Source organism: Sarcophilus harrisii, chromosome 4, assembly GCF_902635505.1.
Source record: "Sarcophilus harrisii chromosome 4, mSarHar1.11, whole genome shotgun sequence".
Taxonomy (NCBI): domain Eukaryota; kingdom Metazoa; phylum Chordata; class Mammalia; order Dasyuromorphia; family Dasyuridae; genus Sarcophilus; species Sarcophilus harrisii.
The window spans coordinates 7,573,763-7,598,286 of record NC_045429.1 but is presented as its reverse complement, the minus strand read 5'-3'; the positions used below and the strand labels follow the sequence as shown (position 1 = coordinate 7,598,286).

Here is a 24,524-nt window from a genome sequence, read left to right as displayed (position 1 = left end):
TCTAAACTGATTATATGAGGGAAGGATCTAGATACAATCAGGGACAGAAATATATTTCACTTGTTGAAATAAATAAATCATAAAAAGATAGAGTTTAAAGAAGGGCTTAAGGGGAAAGAAAGGATAAGAGCCTATTATTGGATTTTGAATGAAGGAAAGAGAAGACGGTCAAGGAGAACAAAGGCAGATTATATCCAACCAAGAGCACTAGAATAGAACTCATTCCCCTCTTACTATCTTCTTTTCTATAAAGCATGAGAAGGATGCTGAAGCAATAGATGTGTAGAAAAAAATAAAAAATACCCACCTATGAGAAAGGTTTTCTAAGAGATGCGATTCTTCAGACATAAAAGAACATTAGAAGGTAAAGCTATGTGATCCTTTAGACATAAAAGGACAGTTAGAGGGTAAAGCTCAAGTACATTTTTAAAAAATAAATATATAAAAGTCAAAGCGAAAATATCAGATGCAAAATTATTTTAAAGAAAATAAAAGGTCCACAAAGAGATCTGTATTTGCTTTTGATAGTGTTGAATCTATCAAGAAGTCTATAGAGATTCCCGGGAAAACATGCAAAATATAAGGCTACTATTACTCTTTTAAAAAAATTAGTATGCAAAAATAGAAGGAAAGAATGAATGATGAAGGGAAGCAAAATATAGTAGAAACTAAAGCAAGAAGAAAAACAAAACCCAACATAATATGCCAAATGAATCTAGGTTCTAGATAAATCTAATTCATCAAAAAATTTATTTTAAAGAAATACAGAAACAACTTTATGAAAGTTAGATATTATAGACTTCTGGAGATTATTAAATGGGAAGGAAAGAGAATATATATATATATATATATATATATATATATATATATATATATATATATCTTAGCTCCTTATGCCACCTTCACATAAATTGGCAAAATACTGTGGTCTAAAAAACAAAAATATTAGACATATATTTTATAGTTCACAAGGCAATAAAATTATATTTTGAAAGGCCCCTGAAGAAATTATTAAAAATTTAATGGAGACTAAATAACTCAATCCTAAAGAATAGGTAAGTCAAATAATAAATTATAGAACCAATCAATCATTTCTTTAAATATAATGGGAATTTAAAAACATTTTTTTTAAATTGGGGGATGCAAAGCATTACATAGAGCAAAATTTATGTCTCTGAACACTGATCAATAAAAGAGAAAGTACAGAACAACAAATTGGATATAACTACAAAAGAGAAAAACTAATAATTTTAAAACTTTAAAGTAAAGGTCAAAGTAGAAATACTGAAAATTAACAAAAAATAAAAATAAAATAAATTGATAAGTAAAATTGGGAGAGTGCTTTTTGAGGAAAAAAAAATACGTAAACCACTAACTAACCTGACTTGTAAAAAGAAAGAAAACCAAATTACCAGTATTAAAAAGATGAACTTAAGATCAACAAATAAGAAATAAAATAATTGCTTAACAACTATTATACTCAATTTTATGTCAATAAAACGGATAATCTAAATGAAATGGGTGATTACTTATAAAACTATTCAATGACAAGAGGAACAGAACATGAAAAAAAGTATTGAAATAATGCATTTTAAAAAAAAGATAACTTGAATGAGTCATAAATGAATTACCAAAGGAGAGGAAAAAACCTCAAGATTAGATAGATTTACTAGTTAAATCTATATGTTTAACAAACAATTAATTACATTATTATATGAACTGTTTGGGGCTGGAGGGAAAGGGAAAATGTATTCCAGTATATTCCTTCTATTATAAAAATATGGTCTTGATGCCTCAACCAATCAATATAATGAAATGAACTACTTAAATTAATTTACTTATTCATTTCTATACCAATTAAATTGCTTAAATACTACTTTATGTAGATATAGAAAAACAATTTTAAAAGCATATCTTCAAAAGAAAAAGGTCAAAAATTTAGAGGGAATTTTAAAAAATAAATGGGAAGGAAGGAGGCCTAGTACTACCAGATGTCAGACTATAAAGCAGTAAGCATCCAAACAATGTTACTAGTTAAGAAAGAGAGAGGTTGCAGTACGGATAAAATCAAATTATCATAGTAGTCTAGTTTGAAAAACCCAAAGATTTAAAGTATTGGAGTAAAGACTTATTATTCAACAAAAAAACTGTTGAGAAAAATGTTATGTGATCTTTACAAAAAAAAAATCTGCTTAGTAGACACTGCAGTTCTTAGTCTCTGCCTCCTTTCTATCAATAAGGAAACTGAACCTCAGTATGACATAAATAACCAAGTTAACAAGTGATAGGAGCAGGAATTTGAAAGCAGATCTCCCTAATTTTGGTTCAACATACTCTCCACTATACCATCTCCACTATACCATCATGTTCAGAAGAACATTTCACATTAATCCCCCCCAAGTGACTAGACTTATTCAATGACACTTGAACAGTCCATTTAATATGTCTGGTTTCAACTTGTCTGCCTCATAATCTGAGCAACATTAGCTCAAAGAAGACAGTAGAATTTGTGGGAATTTAATGTAAAGGGTTATTTTTGACTAAAGGATAAAAAAAATATTTTTAAAAAAGAGTCTCCAGTCATTTGTATTACATAAATTGTAAATTATATATATATATATATATATATACATATATATAATATACATATATTCTCCAGAGTATTTATATCATATATATTATAAATTATAGATATGTGTATTACATAAATGATGAAGGGAAGCAAAATATAGTAGAAACTAAAGCAAGAAGAAAAACAAAATAAAAGAAAAACAAAAAAATTATATTATAAATATTCTCCAAAGCAATTTTTCCTTTTTTTTTTAAATAAAGAAATATATGTTTGGTGTCTTTAATGCTTCTTGCCTATTTTTCAAAATTAGACCAGAGTATCCTAATGCTACCTGTTAAATAGGAAAATATTTTAAATATAAAAAAATGTGAAAGATTGGGGGATGTTGGCCATTTGTTTCATTTTCAGAGTTAGCAATTTTTATTATGATTCTAGGTTTTAATTCTTAAGAAAAATGATATATAGACTTTGTATATGTTCAACCCCTCTTCCTTCCACCAATTGAATGTAAGGGTCTTGAAAACAAGTGGTTTTCATTTTTGTGCAAGCACCTAGCACGTTGACCACTGTACCATAGATATTTTATAATTATTAATTGATTAAACTGAATTCAAATGAATTGAATTAAACTGAACTGAAAGAGAAACAGCATTTTCAAAGTCCGGGGAAGTGGTGTAAACTCATCCCTTTCATGAACAGTCCCTCTGCCAAGGTTCCCTAAGTAGGACACAAGAAAGGGATGAGGCAGCCTTCCTTTGGCAGGTATATAAATCTCACCCTGAGTTAGCAGTATGGACAAGACACTTGTCATTTGTTTTAATAACGGACAAAAAGTGGGGGCTCTAACAAGATGCTCAATAAATTCTCCCGTCTCTGTGTGAGCGAAGGAGAGTCGGAAAATTGATCACATCTCTCTCTTGTTCTCCTTTGAGATGTACACGTTGATCCTGTTTCTATGGTGATATTGAGGCAATGACCAAACCTTTAACTCCTTTGTAGGCTCCCTGATGGCTTCACACAGCTCATCAACCTGACCCAGCTGTACCTGAATGATGCCTTTCTGGAGTTTCTTCCAGCCAACTTTGGAAGGTAAGAAGCCATGACTTGAACATATTTAATTTTACTTCACCTTGGGCAAGTACTTCCCCAGAGGATCCTGGCCCTTTGGAAAGTATGAGTAAGAATAAAAGATTAAAAAAAAAAAAAAACATTCGAAATAGAAGAAACATTCCTAACCTGTCTTCTTAGCTAGGAATTAGGGACAGTGTCACCTTCATTTTCCCAAATGGCTTCTTCCTTCATCAGGACTCAGCTCAAATGCTACCTTCTGCCGAAAATCCTATCTGATGCACACAGTTTTTAATCTTTTATTTATGTTATATATTCCATCTAATAATATTAATAACTAGTATTTATATAGTATTTTGTATATTTTACTATATATATATATACTATATATAGTATGTAAACATATACTATATAATAACATCTAAAAATATACTACATAAATATATAATATGTATAATATATAAACATATGCTGTATATGTACTATATAAATATATACTATGTATACTACATAAAGAAATACTATATATACGATATAAACATTTACTGTATATATACTATATAAATACTATATAAACATATATTATATACTTATATAGTATCCTTATAACAACCCTGGAAGGAGCTGCTATTAAGCATAAGGAAACTAAAGAATTCAAAGGTTCTATGACCTGCCCAAGATCACAAAACTATCAAGGGTCTGAGATTGGATTTGAACTCAGGGCTTCCTGACTTCATTCTGGTACTCTACTGCACTACCAAGCTGAGATTGTAAAATCCCTGAGGATAGGGCTCTTCCAGTGTCCCCTCCACTTCACTGTCAAATTTATTTTTCTAAAACTGGGGTTGACCATCTCAGCCAACTACTCAGTGAACTTTAGGGGCTCCCTGTTACCTCTAGAATCAAATAGAAAACCTTATTTGGCATGTAAAGCACACCAGATCCTGGACCCCTCCCACCTTTCAAATCTTCTGACATTTTACTCCCTTACACATATGCTAAGATCCAGAAGTCTTCTCCAATTTGCCACCGTTCAAACCTGGAAGGCTTGGTCCCTTTACCCCCTTACCTGTACCCCCTGGCTTCCTCCAAGACTTGATCCCAATCCTATTTTCTCCAAGAATCCTCCTTTCCTCCACCTGATTACTGTCTTCTCTCTGAGGTCCCTTTGCAATCACACTGAACGTATGTCACAAGGTAGTCTCCGGGATCAAAAAAGGTACAATTTGTGAAGCACTCCGTCCAGAGCCTGAAACCCCGTAGGCTTGCAGTAAGGGCTTACTTTTCTCCCTTCCCTTCCCTATCCCTGGAGTAGTGGATAAAACTACTCCAATTAGATTGTAAGCTCCTTGAGGGTAACAGCCATCGATTTGTACCCTCCCAAAGTAGCATCTTGCCTGGAACACAGCAGGACTTTCATAGGCATTAAAAAACAAAACTGAAATATTCTGAGAGCCATGGCTATGAAGGGAAGCAAGTGATGGTACACAGAAGTTTCCAGGAAAATTAGCTAATTTCATGAGTGCCTTTGTCTTCATGCACATTTTCAGTATAGGAAAGCAGAAGGGACAGTTGGGAAGTCCACAGCTGGTGTCTTGAGGGCTCTGGCTTGGAATTCTGCCTCTGATGTTCACTGCTCGACAATATATGTCACTTCAAGTCTTTGGGCCTCAGTTTCCTAATTTGTGATACAAGGATTAAGTGACTACTTATTGCGTGTTACAAAGGAAGAGGATAAGCATGTATTTGGCATTTACTATGTTGCAGACTAAGTTACTTTCACATGTGCTAGGTCATTTACAAACATTATCTCATTTGATCTATGCAATCATCTTGAGAAGTAGTTGTTATTGTTATTCCCATTTTATTCTTGAGAAAACTGAGGCAGAGAGAAGTACAATGACTCTTCCAGTATCACAAGGAAGTAAATGGGAGTTTGGAGTTGAATTCAGGACTAATGAGCTCTAACTGCCTGGCAATGCCTAATAAATGAGAACTCTACACTTTTCTAAGCCTTTTCAAACCAAAAGGTGCCATAAAAATGTCAGCTCATTTAATCACTCTCCTTTTCTCTAATATCCCAAGTTTATCAAATGATTTTGATAAACTTTTCAGCTAAGGAAAATGTGTGACTTTTTACTACAAAAGTACCATGGCTCCAATGTGGACTGGCACTGCAGCATTAAGTAATAGTGTCACTGGTCTGGGGAAGTCCCAGATGAGGAAGCTTCTCTGTCAATGCAGGAAACTGCCGCTCTGCATTGTCTCCTCTTAGGCATTATCTGTGCAGGGAGCTTCAGATTCATAGAAATAGATGCTACTAAATCATACAGAAGGCTGGGGATCATGGAGGGTTGGAGAAACAGAGACAGAGAAAGAGGGAGGGAGAAAAGAAGAGAGACAGACAGAGAGGAGGGAGGGAGGAAGAGACACAGGTGGAGAAACAGAGAGAGACAGGGAGACAGAGAGAGAAAGACAGAGACAGAGAGACATAGGTAGAGAGAGAGACAGAAAGGGAGGGACAGGGAGAGAAGAAAAGGGGAAAGGGAGAGAGAGAGAAAGGGGGAAGACAAAGAGAAACAGAGAGAGAGAAGGGGGAAGGAGGGAAGGAAAAAGGGAGAAAATGAGAGAGAGAGAGAGAGAGAGAGAGAGAGAGAGAGAGAGAGAGAGAGAGAGAGAGAGAGAGAGAGAGAGAGAGAGAGCACAGCATAGGTTTAGTACAAGATAAGGGCAGGAAGAGGGAGCACTAACAGCAGAGGAGCAGAGACACACCTGGAAGGCTTCTCAGGGAAGGTGGAACCTGAGATAAGCCTCAAAGGAAGAAGCTTCAAGGGCAGAAAGGGAGGGAGGCAAGGGACTCCCGGACAAGGGCCTTGGACAAATGAGCAAGAATAGAATGCCAAGTGGCAGCCCTGGAGTAGAATCAGTATTATTTTGGGTATTCCATTTGTCTTGTTTTCAAAGGTCTGCCAGGCAAGGAACAGGGAACTCAGGTGAAAGAATTAAAATGATGATGGTAGGAAAATTTGAAAAGAGAGCCTGAACCCTAAATAATAAAAATAGCTAATATTTTATATGCCTAGACATAGAAAAGTAGATGTGTGTGCAGCTATAGGAAAGGAAATGATAATAATAATCCTGCTATAGAGTTATGTTTGGCAGTATATTATATATTTACATATATATACATCCATTTAAAATACATACATTATGTATAAACACTGAACAATATCGCTTTCCTGTTAGAAATCACTTCCACATGCATAGCTTCATTTAAATTCATTCGATGGACATGATAACAATTATCTTTTGGGGAGAACATTAATGTTCTCTCACAGCATAAAGAGAGAAGATAACACCAATATTATTCTGATTTTTACACCTGGAAACCAGAGCCCAGAGTTCAGGACCTTCCAGCACAGTTCCTTCAACTGTTTTTTGCTTATGACCTCTTTTCACCTAGAAATTTTTACCCCAGGTGGATAGGTACATAAAATAATATACTGATAATAAATTATAATTTCATGACTCCACATTCAGTTATCCAACCGCACAGTTTAAGAAGTTTTGCCCTTTAGGATCAAGGGAATTTAAATTTGCGATTGGATGCTTTCTTGTTATCAAATCCAGCTCCCTTTTTGTCCTGCTTTTTATTATTAACCTGTTACTTAGGCTTTGGAGAGAAACATTTAGAACCAAAGTTTTTGTTTTTATCTCAAAAGTTTTTCTGTTGAATCAAAAGTATTTCTGAAATATTGTCACATTTCTCCAATGAAGTTCTTCTTCAAGGCTCCACTGTAGAATAGATGGTCTTCTTGGTCTTCAACATCTATAATGGAGGATCACAAATCCTGCTAAGAGGAAAAGGCTTTGGACAATGCTCTTTGGGCCTTTTGCTCAGATAAATTCTGAGGATCCATCCCCAGGTGTGCTGCTTACAGTAAATATTCCAGCCACAGCAACTCTCAAAGACCATCTGCTAAATTGAGAGAGTTAGCATCTCAATTGGTGGAGAGCTGGGTCCAAGCACTCATAAAAAGAACAGGTCCTCAAAGTGACAAAGATTCACTCTTCTGTTAAATATTTTTTCAAAATGTGGCAAGTAGATGAGGCTATATAAATGCTTAGGGAACGATTTTTCTTAGTAGGGTGCTGAAACCTCAAAATATGAAAAGATATTTACCAAATATAGAGTCCAAAAACCACGATATAAAACTGAAAGTGTATGTAAGGAAGAAAGAACCTGGGGCCTAGAAAGACATGGAACTGGGACAGAAGAGTTTCTTGTAAAAGGAAGTCAATGCAGAGGGATACAGATGAAAGCATGCAAAAATGGACATATGGCCAGAGGGAGAAGAGAGGGGGTCAGCTACTGTACCAAGCAGATGGCTCTACCTGGAAGTAGTTAAAGGAGAGATTTGTCAGACCTGGACAGCCCAGGTGAAACACCACATGTGGAACAAAGAAGCTGAAAATTTCTTTAATCCTAAATACAAGCCAGAGAATGAATTCTTAATAAGCAATATCACCAAAGAAACACTAGCTGTGGATTCTTCCCTCCCCCCCCCAATCCAGCCTTTAACTCTTCAATATTAGCAAAGAACAACTTTCTGCTGCCTGGGTCAGCTGAACTGAGTCTGGACAACTCATAGCAAGAATAAGCTAAACTAATGAGTTGATTGGTTAGAAAAAGGGAACACGCATCTGAATCTTTAACTTTCTAATAAGTATCCATCAATAATAATCTATCACGAGATACTCAGGATTTTTGCTAAATCCAAGCAGATGCAAATAAAAAGACTAAAACAATACTTACTTTACACTTCAAGTGTCCCATGGAATAAAGAAGAGCAAGTTCAAATCCAGTCTCAAACCTTACTAGCTGTGTGACTCTGGGCAAAAGACTTAATTTATCTCTGCCTCAGTTTCTTCACCTATAAAGTGGAAATAACAACAGTTTCCTATCTCCCTAGTAAAGCTCAAAGAACATAATATGTATAGAGCACTTAGCAAGTGGCTGGCACATAGTACGTGCCCTAGAAATGCTCTTATCATTATTACCTCTTTCTGGCTCCTTTTCAAGATCTGAAATTCTACCTTGTTTTATAATTATTTATATAAAATTTCCTTTCCCTCCTGGATAGTAAATTACCTAAGAGTCCATAGATGCTTGAATTCTTGATTAAATGAATGGAATTTTTGTCCCAAACACAGAAATCATGGACTATGCTTTTGAAAACTGTGGGGAGGGAAGGAACAGATGTGTCCTTTCATTAGTGAAGGGTTAGGGTTAGTGAAGAAGCTCCCTGTGTCAGGTCACTCTGTGAAATGGAAGTGACTTACCTAGAAGAATTATGTAGCCAATGGCTCATAAAAACCCATGAAATTTCATCAATTCACAAAGTAGGTGATTGCTGGGACCTTCAAGGAGCCAAATCCAATCCAATCATTTGATGATTGAAGAAAATGAGATTGAGAAAGCTTAATGACCCAAGACATAGTGTACAAGCAGGATTGAAACCTCTGGCTCTGTAGCCAGAGGAGCATAAAAATCAGCCTTACTGGGGCAGCTAGTTGGTGTAGTGGATAGAGCATCAGCCCTGAAATCAGAATATCCTGAGTTCAAATCTAGCCTCAGACACTTAACATTTCCTCAGAAAATAAATAAATAAATAAAAAGCCAGATTGTGAAGCAGAACACTGATCTTGGAGATCCCATTCTGCAATTGGCTACCCATATGTCCTGGACAAGGTAGTCAAAATTTAGGAAGCCCTGTTTCCTTTACAAAGGAAGTTACTATTCTTCTGGGCCCTGTTGTTGGTCATCAAAAACAGCTCTTTTATACCATATGACAACAAGATTCCCATTCTCTTGGCCCTTTCTGTCTAAGCAAGAGGGGATAAAAATCATTCATGATGACTTCTGACCCACTTTTGTCATATGATCATATTAAGGATCAATTCTGTCTCTCTTTCTGTAGACTTGTCAAATTGCGGATCTTGGAATTAAGAGAAAATCACTTGAAAACTCTACCAAAGTAAGTGAGCATATTTTGTTAAAGTTCTGATGTGCAATTTTCAAATTTTTGTTTTCAGCTGGTGGGAGAAATGGCAATCTTTGTATATCAAGGTTGAGGCATTCATTTTCTCCGTAGCATTTCAATTTCGACTTATGTGCTTCTGAAAGAAGGATTGAATTAGTTTTCCTAAATGTTGTCTGCCTGGCCACTTAGGAAATTCAACAGACTAAATCACTGAAAATTAAGAATTTGCTTTGCCTTTCCAGTCATGAGAAGGGAAAAGTAGATGAGTAGAGCTTAGGTTCTTCATATAGTTACAGACCCCCATAAGTCTTTTAGTCTCAAATTCCTTATATCATCCTTGGAGTACATAATATGCCTGAATTTTGTAAAAAAAAAAAAAATTAAATTTATCATTTTTCATGAAATGCATCAAAATCCATCACTATTTAATCCCATTTTAAAACAGGATCCTGAGGACAATTATTATCAGTTCTGTATTTACAAATATTTTCAAAATATCACAAATTTTATTTAAAGGAATTAAAACAATATTTTATTTTATTTTTACAAAACAGACATGTTGGAATCATAGGAAATTTATCCTTTCTTAAAGTCTGAGATTTACTCTAACACTTTCTGCATACATAAAAGTATAATCTACAATGGTCTATAATGAATAAATAAAAACATTTATTAAGCACCTATTAATGTGCAAGACACTGTACTTAAGCACTGGAGATAGAAATAAAAAAATTAAATCAACCTTGATTCTCAAGGAGCTCCCTTTTTTAATATAGGACACAAGACATAGGGAAAGTTTCAGGCACAAGTCAGATTGGAAAGGTCCCGTGAACCTCAGGGGACAAATGCAAAGCAGATTTCCATCTGCTTTCTCCTTCAAAATCATTCCAACTTATAAAATCATATCAGTTTTTGATGTGGAACCATTGGACTGGACCGAGGTCTTTGATAGCAATGATTTTTCTTTCTGGATCTTCAGTAGCTGGTGGTCACACTTGCAGGGGAAGTTGCCATATTCCTGTGGCTGCTTCCTAGTGGGGCACTGGGCTCAAAGTCTTGAGATTTCCAAGGTTTGGGGGATTGGCTATCTCCACTTGAGTTTTGAGGGGAGATAGTGGTCTGGACAATGGTGTGAAATGGACCATGATGATTTCCATGTCTCTCCCAGGGTGGCTAGACTAACTTGTCAGTTCTATCAGAGGCACTTGTTGGAAGTTGGTGGGAATTGTTGGCTCCTCATGAACAGCATTTGTATCTCCAGAAGCTGGCTGTGAAGATTGGATCCAGTCTAGGAGGTGCTGTATACCTAGGTCTATCTGGTGTCATTTGGGCTGAAGTTGCTGCTGATGGGGATGGGGAATTTCCATAATTATTAGAAGGGAGAACATTCCAAGTAAAACAAACAAAAATGAGTCACTAATTTCTGAAATTTGAAAATAATTTATGATAGGATAATAATTTTTCAGAATAAGATGAAAATATTGATTTTATCAGGTTGATTTCTTACTTGTGGTTCAGAATGTTTAAAAATAAAACATGGTTATATAAAAGGTAGTATAGCTTCAATATAGTGGTGTCCTATTCCAGAGAAGAAGTGCTACTTTATATCTTTCATCTTAATAACCTAACCTGGGTGGTCATTTTGCTTTTCCATATTCTTTAAACAAAACAGCTTTAAATTTATTGGAAGTTTTTTCTTTCACTCATAAGACAATAATATATTTCAGACATGTTTAGTATGTGGTTTTCTATCAATAACTTAGATCTGTAAATGTGAAAGTAGTTTTATACAGCAGTGAGGGGCAGAGACAGGAGTAGATATGGGTCACATTCAAGTATCAACCTTCTTTGAGTATCATTCCTGCCAGTGGTTCCATCTCTCACTCTTTTTTATGAATCTTTCCAAAAAGAAAAATGTCAGAGAAATAAGGTCAGCAATGGGAAAAGTAATGCTGGCAATGGGGGCGGGAGGGCCACTCCTTGACCTCGTCAGAAAGTTGGAGACATGAAGAAACTAAAGAAAGTAATAGTTACCTCTCTTCAATTTTTATTAATACATACTCTAGTGCACAAGATAAAATGGAGCATGAGTATATCACATGATTGTGGATCTTGGCCAGTCCCACTGGGCTTATACTATTTATATTTATGCCTAAAATGTTTGATTAAACACCATTTCTGAGCTATGGTATTTTTACGAAGAATGTGAGCATGGTTCCTTAATTAATTGAATGTCTATACATACTGTGGGTAAATCATGTTTAGGATTTAGAATTTTGTAACAATACTCATAAAGAAAGCCAAAAACTTAAGTAAACACTTGAAAATATAACCTTATATTTGTTCACCTTGAGATATTTTGTACTTTCAAAGTAAATGTGTTTTGTTTTGCTGATAGAAGGTTTTACGTAAATTAGAGTTTTAACACTAAAGAAATGAGGGAAGTTCAGTAAAATTTTTACCTTTGGAGAATGAGAATTATAAAGAAATTGTTTTTAATGACTCTTGAGTATGTTCTCATGATATCTTTTCATTATATATGATTACTTTGAGTCCCCATTTCCTATTGTTTTTATATAAAAGGTACTTAATCAATGCTCATTGGATAGCTTCTTATTTACTATTCAAAATGTCACTGACAGCTGCATTTTCTAAAAACATTTTGTATTCTATGGTTTTCAAAGAAAGTCAAAGTAGAAATAATTGGAGAAATCATGATTTTGTACATATTGATGGTGTTAGAGATAAGTTACATAGAATAGCAAATAGAGAATCAGAATTGGAATCAGAAAGATAGATTCACACACCCTAACTTTAACTGTGACCCTAATTCTGGGCACTTCACAAACACTCAATGTTTCAAGTAGTTCTCTAAGAGATGCTTATTTCTCTCTGTGGGTGAAGAAAGCTTCCATGCCAGAAATTCCATATAGTAATGACCTCATAGACCAATAAAACCTCAAATTTGTTATATTCAAAAGTACACACACACACACACACAACCTATTTATGCAGTAAACAGTGCCAAACATCAAACTTACCTTTTGAAAATATGAGCTCTCCTCCAAATATAAAATATGGGTTCCTTTAAGATATTTTTCCTGTGGAAAAGTTTGAAAATGAAAGGATCATTAAAAAGTATTTTTGTGTAAAAAAATTATTTACATCAAAAAGAAGGTAAGATATTGCAATTGTTATAAATCAACATTTTAATAGCAAAAGGGAGAGGAAAATAACTAATTTAATAAGAGGTGAAGAAACACAGCTTCAGATAGAATTTGAGAAGTTTGGGACAAAAATGAAATTAGGAATATAAAGGCACATAACCTGGTAAAGATTAATATAAAGAGGCAAAGATTTTTTTTATTTATTTAAAGCCAGAAAAATATGAGTTTAAAAAAAAAAGGTTCAAGAACACCAAAGATATATTAGACCATACTGTATACTGTAGAACTAGAGATGGTTTTGGTAACAGCACATTTACATATAATTTTTATTTAAAACTGATAAAAACTAAAAATGATAAATAATATAAGAATTTGGAGGCTGAGATATGATTTTATTTTTAATTTTTTTATTATAGTAACTTTTTATTGACAGAATCCATGCCAGGGTAATTTTTTTTACAACATTATCCCTTGCACTCACTTCTGTTCCAATTTTTCCCTCCCACCCTCCACCCCCTCCCCTACATGGCAAGCAGTCCTATATATGTTGAATATGTCCTAGTATATCCTAGATACAATGTATGTGTGCAGATCCAAACAGTTTTCTTGTTACACAGGGAGAATTGGATTCAGAAGGTAGAAATAACCCGGGAAGAAAAACAAAAATGCAAACAGTTTACATTCATTTCCCAGTGTTTTTTTTCTTTGGGTGTAGCTGCTTCTGTCCATCATTGATCAACTGAAACTGAATTAGGTCTCTTTGTCAAAGAAATCCATTTCCATCAGATTACATCTTCATATAGTATCGTTGTTGATGTATATAATGATCTCTTGGTTCTGCTCATTTCACTTAGCATCCGTTCATGTAATTCTCTCCAAGCTTCTCTGTATTCATCTTGCTGGTCGTTTCTTACAGAACAATAATATTCCATAACATTCATATACCACGATTTACCCAACCATTCTCCACTTGATGGGCATCCGCTCAGTTTCCAGCTTCTAGCCACTACAAACAGGGCTGCCACAAACATTTTGGCACATACAGGTCCCTTTCCCTTCTTTAGTATCTCCTTGGGGTATAAGCCCAGTAGAAACACTGCTGGATCAAAGGGTATGCATAGTTTGATAACTTTTTGGGCATAATTCCAGATTGCTCTCCAGAATGGTTGGATTCGTTCACAGCTCCACCAACAATGTATCAGTGTCCCAGTTTTCCCACATCCCCTCCAACACTCATCATTATTTTTTCCTGTCATCTTAGCCAATCTGACAGGTATGTAGTGGTATCTCAGAGTTGTCTTAATTTGCATTTCTCTGATTAATAATGATTTGGAACACTCTTTCATATGAGTGGTCATGATTTCAATTTCATCATCTGAAAATTGTCTGTTCATATCCTTTGACCATTTATCAATTGGAGAATGGCTTGGTTTCTTATAAATTAGAGTCAGCTCTCTATATATTTTGGAAATGAGGCCTGAGATATGATTTTAAAGGAATTGCCAATTTTATACAGAAAATTTGGAGAGTTGGGAGTTGGGAGGCTTTCATTCAAACCAGTAAATTGTAGAGAAAGCTCTCAGAAAAATGCTGAAAAGTTGTTCCGTAGAACCTGTTATTCTGTTATTTTACAGACTGTTACCTGACTGTTGGGAACAGTCAGATAACAGATTTCTACCAATTGATTTTTGATTGAAGAAATAGAGAAATTAATTCATTGATAAAGAGGGACAGTTATGCTCTTCAGCACTACTTTGAATTGGAGAGAGGCAAAACTTCTTACAAGAACTTGTTGCTCTCTGCTGCCTCCTGTGGCATAAGGAAAAGCAGAAAGCTTTGCAGGTGCTTTGATATCCAGGTGAATTGATTTAAGGTCAATCTGGGTTGTGCTGTAAGCTCCATTCTGATTGGACAATGAGACTTCCAAGTGAATAAATAGTCAGCTGGTATAATGTGATTAACCCGGAAATAATCAGTAGGATGAACTTTGTAGTTCTTCATCTCAGAGTACAACTAAAATTCTAAAAATTTTTTTTTCTAAGTAGCTTTTTAGAAAAAAATTATAAATTGGAAAAAGTTTGGGAATTTTATGTCCTGATTAGAGAAAAAAGAGGATTTTCCCAGTTGACGAATAGGAAGGATAAATAGCCACATGGTAAACAGAAGCTCAGTTTCTTTTAATGTATAGATTCCCTGATGGATCAATATTATCTAAATATGAAGTTCAGATTTGGGACTTAGCTTAAGCATAGATGAGTTTCCCTCCCTCATGTGCTACTCTGCTAGTTCCTGTAAATGGGCACCTCCTATTCGCTGTGGATTAACTTCATTTCCTACAATGGTTGGAGAGAATGATCCAAGGTACTGTATGCTTTATAATTCATCTTATTAATACCTGTGGTGTTATTTTTTTCTTTTGTTTTTGTTAATGAATGGTTGTATTTAAGTTACAAAATGACATTTATTGTGAGTGGGTGATGATGTAAATATAATTTACTCTATGAATATCTTACCATGGGAGTTACTGGTGTGTACATCAAATATGCATTGGATATTGTGTTCAAGAATAGAAAATAGGAAAAGTTTACTTGACTTCAAAAAGTTCATCCCAGGGAAACTGAGATAATTTGAATGTAACAATATAATGGTAGTCTACCATTGACATGTGATAGCTAGCCAAGATAAATCAAGGTTGTAATGAGGGGCTCATCCCAGAGAAAGTATGAGCCTCCCACCTTCTAGGGGTTCTAGGTATAATTTATCTAGCACCCACTGTGATGATCCCACTCATTGTGATATAATAAAACTTCATAATCATGTGAGATGTTCACAAAATTGAGTGGGCTGTCCCAAGAGGGAGTGTGGCCATAATATTGGAGATATCAATACATACTAGATAACCAGAGATGTTATAGAGAAAACAAATGATTCGGGATGATCTGGCTGGCCACTGAGCTCCCCAGAACCATCACTAACTCTAGACTCCTGTGAAAACCATAGACTTTTGATATCTGTTTTTTTTCTGGAATGCAACAGGGAAGCTGTGAAATTTCTCAGTCAGCAGTCTTTTTTTTATCTTTCTTATGATGATTTTAGACCCAGGTGTGTACAATTCCTTAATATTCCAGTGCCAGGAGCTGTCTATGTCCTTCAATGGTTCAAGAACATTCAGGATCAAATGATCTCATTTACCCAAACCAAGTCACTTGGCCTTTTACATCTAAGTTACTCCACATAACATGCTGATTATTTCCATTTTCTCCTGTCTACAGCTTATTTGTACAGAGTTGATTCCATGTTGTCTCCTCCCTTAGGCTTTAAGCTCCTTGAGAGCAAGGACTTATGATTGTCTCTTTTTTTTATCCCCAGTGTTTAATACAGTGCCTGACATAGAGAAGGTGCTTAATAAATATTCATTGACAGACTTATTATTGGCATTATAGTACAGAACTGTCCATAGTGTCCTTGAGACCTGGTTTCAAGTCCTTTTTCTAGGTCATATGAGCTCTATGACTCTGGGCAAGAGGTATCAGGTGTTGGACTTGAAATCAGGAAAAGCTGAGTTCAAATTCTTTCTTTAAACTAGCTATGGGACCCTAGATATGACCAAATCTTTATTGTTTAACTCGTAACTGGGTCTTCATGACCTATTTGGGTTTTTCATTTAACAAAAATACTGCCCTTTCTTCTTCAGTCCATTTAACAGAAGAAGAAACTGAAGCAAACAAGATTAAGTCACTTGCCCAGGATCACACAGCTAATAAGTGTCTGAAGCCAGATTTACTCCTGACACCATGGCCAACACTCTACCTGTGTCACTATCTAGCTTCGCACTAAATCTTGCGGGGCTTCCATTTCTTCCTCAGTAAGATGAGATTAATAATAGCACCTACTCTATAGGGTGATTGTGAGGATTAAATAAGATGCCATGTAAAGCACTTTGGAAATCTCAAAGCACTATATTCATGCTAGTTATCATTATTAATACTTAGCCTCTCAGCAACCCCAGAAAACTCTTGGCAGACCAATCAAAAGATAACTTTCCAGGGAAGTCCTTTACATCAGTGATTTGACAAGTTCAGTTTTGATGGTGATGGTGGTGGTGGGGTGTGTGTGAGAGACATGCATGACAGAACAGTTAGCACTGGGCTCACACCTGTCTGGAACGCTACCAGTAATCTTGGTAAGTAGTTCATACATTTCTGCACCTCAAGCCTCTCTCACCCACAATTTCCTTCCTAATTGTGCCCCATCTTCACCGACAGAGGGCTCTCACCAGGAATTGTCCATCTTGACAAAACCAGAGCTTCTTTCCATTGGCATTTATTGTAGATATATAATAAGTGTGTAGACATGTTTGAATTAAAGTTATTGAAGTGATTAACTTGTGATGAACCATTCTAAGGGCGTTCCCAACCCAAATTAATGCATTCAGAAAAGCTATAGGCAACTCTTTTCAATCAAATCGATCAAAAATATCAATTGGATATTGATTGAACAACTCTATCTTCAGACTGGGAGAAATCAAATATTTTGATCATTAGATAAAATCAGATGAAGCCAGGTAGGAAATGTAATGGGACTGGTTGAAAAAATCAGACACATTTCAGCCTGTGTATAAGACAGTTCAGAAATTTCGACATTTCTGCAAGAGTTTCTAACAATGAGCCAGTTCAGTGACAGTGATTGGAAAAATGCCTTGGGAGTGGGGGGATCAGGGAATGATTGAGTTCTCTCCCCATCCCCACAACTGGCAATGGGCTAGGATAATCCTGTGACTCTTGAAAGAGCAGGAATATTTAGACTTCCTATTTAGATCAGCAGCAGTGTCCAAGGAAGGGCATTGATTGATGTCAGATTGGGGAGGGGTTGTTGAAGAGAAAGGGGAGAGTCCAGAGACATGGAGTTCATAAGGAAGCAGTAGGAGAAATCCCTAAAACCTCAAGGTTACTCCTGGAACCTTTAGGACAAATGTTGTCAGCAGCCGTCTGGAAATCCAACCAGGCTATGTGAGTGGGAGTTGGGGAAAGTGAGCCCAGAGGGGCTGCCATATAATGAATCATTTCAAATTGTGGGTCAGCAAAAAAATCACATCTCCCATTTTGAAATTGACCTTCAGCAGCTCCTTCTTAGTAATGTATCACTCCTCTCAATATGAAATCCAGATCACATGCCCCTATTCCACCACACCCAATGACCAGAAATGAGAGGGGGAGGCTGCTCAAATGATGTGCTTTCTGCCTGAGAAGTCAGCAAAGAATTCTTTTTAATGAAGGTGATGTTTATCCCCAGATGACTGAGGATTTGTATAGAGATGTTAAAGATGTAGAAATAACAGGGCTCAAAGAATGAGTTGCTGGATGGAAGCACTTAGTCATCATTTTCATCCAAATTGGTCAAAGGAAGGAGTAGAAATACATATAACCTCGGGCAAGCCTTAACTTCTTCCACTTTAGTTTCTTCATCTGTAAAATGGGGGATAATATTAGTACGGACCTTTGTCATTGAGACAGAATGAGATATTGAATGGATGGCACGCTGACAGGAGTTTCTGGGTTGAAAGCCCTTTTCCCCCAAATAATTACTGGCTGTGAAATCTTAAGCACTGTCACTTCCCCTTGATGGACCTGAAGCAACTACCTAGATTTTATTTACTAAGTCACAGACTAGTAGAAACCTGGGATCTGTGGAGGTGTTTCCCCCCTCTAGTAAAATCCCAGCTCTTTCACATAGTGTATAAAAATTAAGAGAAGAAAAAGGAGGAAAATACGAGTGTAATAAATGAGCATTTGAAAATATCTGCTCCCAAAGATCGGAAGCAGAGACCAGTTCATTGTTTAATTGTTTGTATAATAGGATGTATTTTATCTGCAGGCAAAATCAATAAACATTTATTAAGTTTCTCCTGTGTAGCCAGGAACTGTGCTAGACACTGAAGAAAACAAATCAAGGAACCATTCCTTCCTCAAAACACCTTTCTCTTTGAATTCTGATGCCAAGGTAAATATGGGAAAGGGAAAAGAGCATTACTTTGTCTAATGTTCTACAGTGACCCCTTTGGACTTGGAGAGCTCTCTTAGTGATTACAATTCAGGTTCCCCCCTCCCCAAGCGATCACTTCACAGGATGGCTTTGTTACTAATGAGAGTGTCAGACTGTCCAAAGTCATGGCCATTTCTACCAGGCTCATTAAGGATTTTATTTAATGTTCCAAAGTAAATCCTTCACCTTGGACATAAATAATGCATGTTATACTAAAAAACCCAACTAGGAGAACATTTGCCTCCTGTTTTATATATCCTTTCATTTTAGTGTTAAAGGTTCTCTTATACAAGATGGATCCATGAAAATTGATTGTATAGAAATGAAGTTTTTGGAGAAGAATATTGTAGGTTAAATCAATGGCAATGATTGTAAAGAGTCTTTTCTTAGTCAAAGACTCGGGTCTGGAAGGAGCCTCAAAGGCCACATATTAGCCAATGTAGGGAAAAATTCCATTGTCTTGTGCTTCAAAACGGAGGTAGGATAAGGCTGATAGATAAAAGAAAATGGACCTGCTCCAGACACCTTAGTAGCCTGTGCAGATTCACATGAGCAAATTGGATGTGATAAGAGAATGGTCTACTGGGCTGTAGCAATGGGTACATGCAGCAGAGCATGGAGGATGACGGCCCATTGGAAGGAGCCCAGAAGTAGCTCAGGAGCCTTGTAGCCTCAGGCAACCAAGAGAAGATATCAATCTGCAGAGTTAATAATATGTCCTCTTGCTTTATATTTAACTTTAGAAATAGGGGCTTTTGATGTACACTTATTAGGAGTTATATTACAAATATAACAATTCTGGCTTCCATTCAGCCAATTAGCTGAAATCTTGTCATTTCAATATCTACAACTCTTGTTCACGTCCCCTTCTGTCCATTAGCACAGACACCACCTTAGCTCAGGTTCTCAATGCCCACCTCCCAGACTATATAATAGCTTTCTAATTGTTTCTCCTGCCTCAAGCCTTTCCCTTTATCCTAGTAATGATGACAATGGAAAGCAGTTAACAAAAGCTAGAATTTATAGAACACATTAAGATTTATAACATGCTTTATGTGCTATCTCATTTGATCTCAATGACAATCCTAAAAGGTAGGTATTAATATTATCCCCCATTTTACAGATGAAGAAACTAAAGTAGAAGAAGTCAAGGTTTGCCCAAGGTAATATGTATTTCTATTCTCTCCTCTGAGCAATTTGGATGAAAGTGATGTCCAAGTGCTGCCTGCTTCCCTACTCCCTTTCTACCTTGTTTGTAAAGTACTTTGATAATATAAAACAAGAAATCCTATCTGTTCTGTTTTATTCCTTTTTTCTTTCCTTTCCTTTTCCTAAAAGATTATCAGCATATACAAAAATGAATCTCACAGATTCTATCTTATTTGTCTCTTTCTGTGGCATTAAGGGGCACTCATATCTGCTAATTACAATGAAAATGTTTTTTTTTTGTTTAGTATTTTAAATTCCTTATCTGTATCTACCTTTTTTATTGGGAAGAGAGTTTGACTCCCTTGTTTTCATTTCAAAGTTTCTATTCACCTCTGATCTTTTCATCAGGAATGTTAAAAAAAAAAAAAAGTCTTCTGTTTCATTAAAAATACATTTTCCCCCTGTGAGATTATTCAGCTTTTCTGAACAAGTTATTCTTTGTTTTAAACTTCTAAATTTTGCCTTTTGGAATAGTTTATACCAATCATCCAATTATACCACTTAGACTACTTTATGACAGTAGCTGCTAAATCTTGTGTGATGCAGCTATGGTTCTTCTGTAGTTGAACTCTTGACCTGATCATTCTGGATTTGGAATATAACCTTCCTGAGTTTTCATTTTTGAATTTCTCTGGGCTTATCTCCTTTTCTGATCTTTTCCTCCTGATTTGAGTCTGAAGGAAACAACTATAGGCTTGCCCCTAGTTGGATTCCCCATTTCCTGATGTTGACCCTACCCCATGTAAGATAGTTGAAAGACTCTGAAGATGTAGAGACCTTCTAGCTCCCCCCTAAGTCTGAGCTCCCTGCTCTGGTCATTCAGCTATCAGCCTTAGTCTTGAGTAGCAGAGTAAATCTAAGATTCCACATTGTTCTAGTCCAGTTCATAGCCTTAAGCTAATGCCTTTCTTTTCTCTCTTCATTAGTGCACAGATGTTTCCAAAACCCCTAGATTCAGAACTCATCCTTATTCTACACTGGATCTCTAACCTAGTTCCAGAATGTTGGTATTAAGATTGACTTGATTTCCCATTTCTGCTTTCTGAAGTCCTTGTCCTAACTAGATTGGACAGAATCTTCTCCTAACACAGAGCTAGAGGATCCAATTACACTGTGTTTTAACTAGTTTAGTATTTTAACTACACTGAAAGTCTCCTGGGAGTATCATCTCCCTGTAGGTCACAGACCTACTTCTGTCCTCAAACTAGAAAAATTACTCACTGTTTTCTCCTTTTCTTTTGTTTCCTGATTGTTTCTTAACCTGGAAGTATTTCTAGGCTTTTCTTGGAAGAATCATAGGGGAAAACTGGTCTGGTTTCCCATATTTCCTAATTCCTCTATATTTCCAAATTCCTCCACAGACTGAGAAGTTCTCTGTCATGAATTCCTAAAGTAAGATATTTAGAGTCTTTTTTTGGTCATGCTTTTCAGATAATACTATAAGTTAAATTTTCTCTCCATGATCTATTTTCTGGTAATCCTATGAGTAAATTCTGTCTCCATGATTTATCTTCCAGGTTAGTTATTGGTGATACCGTTTTCCTTACATTTTCTCCTATTTTTTGGTTTAGTATTTCTTGTTTTTTCATGATATCATTAATGCCAATTTTACTCATTCTGATTTTGAAGGAGTTTATTACTTGGGTAAGATTTGTACATTTAGGATTAAGCTTTTAGTTGATTCTTATTCCAAATCTTTTTCCTTTTATGTCTCCCTTTCTTCCCCATCCCCAATTCTTTCCTCTAGTAATTTCATTTCATTATAATACCATTTTTAGCTCTTAAAGAAATTTTTCTAGGAATTTTTTACTGGCCTTGTCCTCAGTCTGTACTTCTCTTTATGACTTTATAGGTAATTTGCTTTTGTTTTATTTATTTAATGTTTTCCCCAGTTATATTCAAGACCAAAAAAAACATTTACTTCTAAAATTTGTGAGTTCTTGGTTCTCTCCCTTATCCCCACCAACAATTAAAAAATCACTTGTGACACTGTGCAAAACATTTCCACAAAAGTCAAGTTTGGGGGAAAAAAACATAGATCTCCCACTCTAATGAAAATAAAAACCCTCAAGAAAAATTAAATTTAAAAAAATGAGAGAGATGTATATAAAGAAACAGAGGATGCTTCAATCTGTATTAAGACACAAGAAGTTCTTTCTCTTAAAAATCCTTACAACGATATGTATATATTATTTTTATGATCATTAGGCAGGAATGAATAAGGGGGCAACCAACATAAGAAAGTATTACTGAATATTAGAAAAAACCCAAACAAAACTAAAATCCCCTTACTTTTTTGGGAAACATTTAAAAATTTTAAGTTGCCTTACAGTTATGCAACTTACAATTTACAGTTATACATGTCTTAGACATATACAGCAGAGAAGCAATAAAAATGCTACAAAATAGTGTGAGGTGATCATATCAGATCACAATTTTAAAATTATGCTCTTCTTTCACTGACCCTGTATTGCTGACTGTAACATATGCTCATCTCTTTAATAACTTTATTCTCCCAATGATAATCTTTGACTTTAAATATGGAATACCATAACGCTGGATAAATCAAACTTACTGGTGGCCCACAGAACAATAGAGAGATGCAAACTACTTGTGAATAGAGTGATCCTTGCTGTCAGCGATGATTTGCATGTAAAAAAAAAAAAAACATAAAGAGGCATTGTCAGGGACATGTATGGATGAAAAAGGAGAGAAGTTGGTCATGGAGCGAGAAAAGAAATAATTATTGTTCCTTACTCATCAAGCCTGAGATTTGTATGCTATTTGTCCAAAACTATTGTTTAGTTCTCTGATGAAAAGAACGCCAAAGTAAAGACACTCCCTCTACCAAGGTGAGTTCGCACTTTCTCTGTAGCTCACACTCTTAGAGAGCTGTATAGGACACTGAGAGGTTCAATGACTTTCCCATCACATAAAGCCAGATCATCCTGAGTCCAAGACATTATATCATTACAACAATAATATTAAAAGAACCAATTATTCTTCCAGTGAACCACTGAAATATGATGTAAAATGCTGAATTTTGAGTCAGGAAGACCTGTGTTCAAGTCTCCTTTCAGATTACTAACTATGAGGTTATAGGTAAGTCTAGTCACCTCTCTGACTTTTAGTTTCTTCATTTCTAAAATGAAGATGATAATTCCAGTTAGTACTCTCCCCCATTTATTATTATGAGGATTAAAAGAAATGACATGTTTAAAGCATTCCACAGACCTCCCAACCCCAAAAGGCTTTTTATTGCAATTTCAAAGTACATGAAGAATGGTGCATTTCCAAATCCTATATTATATAGAAATTTTATTCTAATGATCACAGACTTAGTAACCTTAGAAGTGATCTGGCCCAAAATAAACTCTTTTATAAATAGAGAAACTGAATCCAGAATAGTGAAATGACTTTCCCAAGATCACATTTCCAAGAAATGTATTTCTGAGGTTGGCATAATCCCAAATTTTCCTAATTCTACTATTCTATCTAATATATCACATTGCTTCATGGAAGAGCCATTCTCAGAACTGATGAACTAAATCTCCATGATCATGAGATGACAGACCCAATGAATATTAGTTGTTATTGCTATATTTATCATTTAAAGAAAATTCTTGAGGGGGAAGATTGTCCTGTTATGAATAAGAGGGAACCTTAGTTGTGACCTCAGTATTCAGATGAGGAAGTCAAGGACCAGTGAGTATAGACTATTTGAAGACAGGAAACATTTCATTATAACTAATTGAAAGTGGGAAAGAGTGCTAGTAGTAAGCAATAGATTCCTTTATCATTGATTATTCTATAGAAAATGCTCTACTTCTATAACAACTTTTCAGGTCTGATGGAGAGTGGAGAATTATTCAGCAATGGGATGAACCTGACCTCTTCTAAAGTCCCTTTAACTTCTGAAGTTCAGTGATTCTGGTCACTCAGGGCCTCCAGCTCCTCATTCAATGATCCTTCAGTTATGCCCAATGCCTTATCAAAAGAATACTGCCTTGTTATTTCTGGTTAGTTCAACAAAATAGGCTAAATAAAAACAATTTTCTAGATTTCTGTTTTAATTTTTGTGAGGGGCTGGGAATTAATTTTCTGCTGTCTTCATATCTTTAGTCATATATAGATAGTGATATATCAATAAGTATATGTATAGATATAGATATTTATGTGTGTATATATATATATATATATATATATAAAATCATTCTCAGAGTAAAAACTCATCATTACATTTTATATTATAATGTTTTGAAGCCCCATCTTCCCAAGGGCTCTATTTCCTGTTCTGCCATGCTGATCACTTGTTTATGTCTTTTACTGTTTAAAGTCATGATGTTATAAGGGCTCTAAGCTTTAAACTAATCACCTTTTTGAATTTATAGTCATGATTTCTTAGTTTTCCACTGCATGATG

At 35.5% G+C, this 24,524-nt stretch overlaps 1 protein-coding gene across 7 annotated transcripts in view; it reads left to right on the top strand.

The window, feature by feature from the left end:
- Positions 1 to 24,524, top strand: part of LRRC7 (leucine rich repeat containing 7) — a 530,144-nt gene that overhangs the window by 280,825 nt on the left and 224,795 nt on the right. For all 7 annotated transcript variants that reach the window (XR_004234230.1, XM_031968892.1, XM_031968890.1 and 4 more), the window contains 2 exons: positions 3,572 to 3,661; positions 9,622 to 9,678. Coding sequence is in view for 6 of the 7 variants with exons in the window: in XM_031968892.1 (XP_031824752.1) it covers positions 3,572 to 3,661; positions 9,622 to 9,678 (147 nt within the window). In the remaining variant the exon portion in view is untranslated. The remainder of the gene's footprint in view (positions 1 to 3,571; positions 3,662 to 9,621; positions 9,679 to 24,524) is intronic.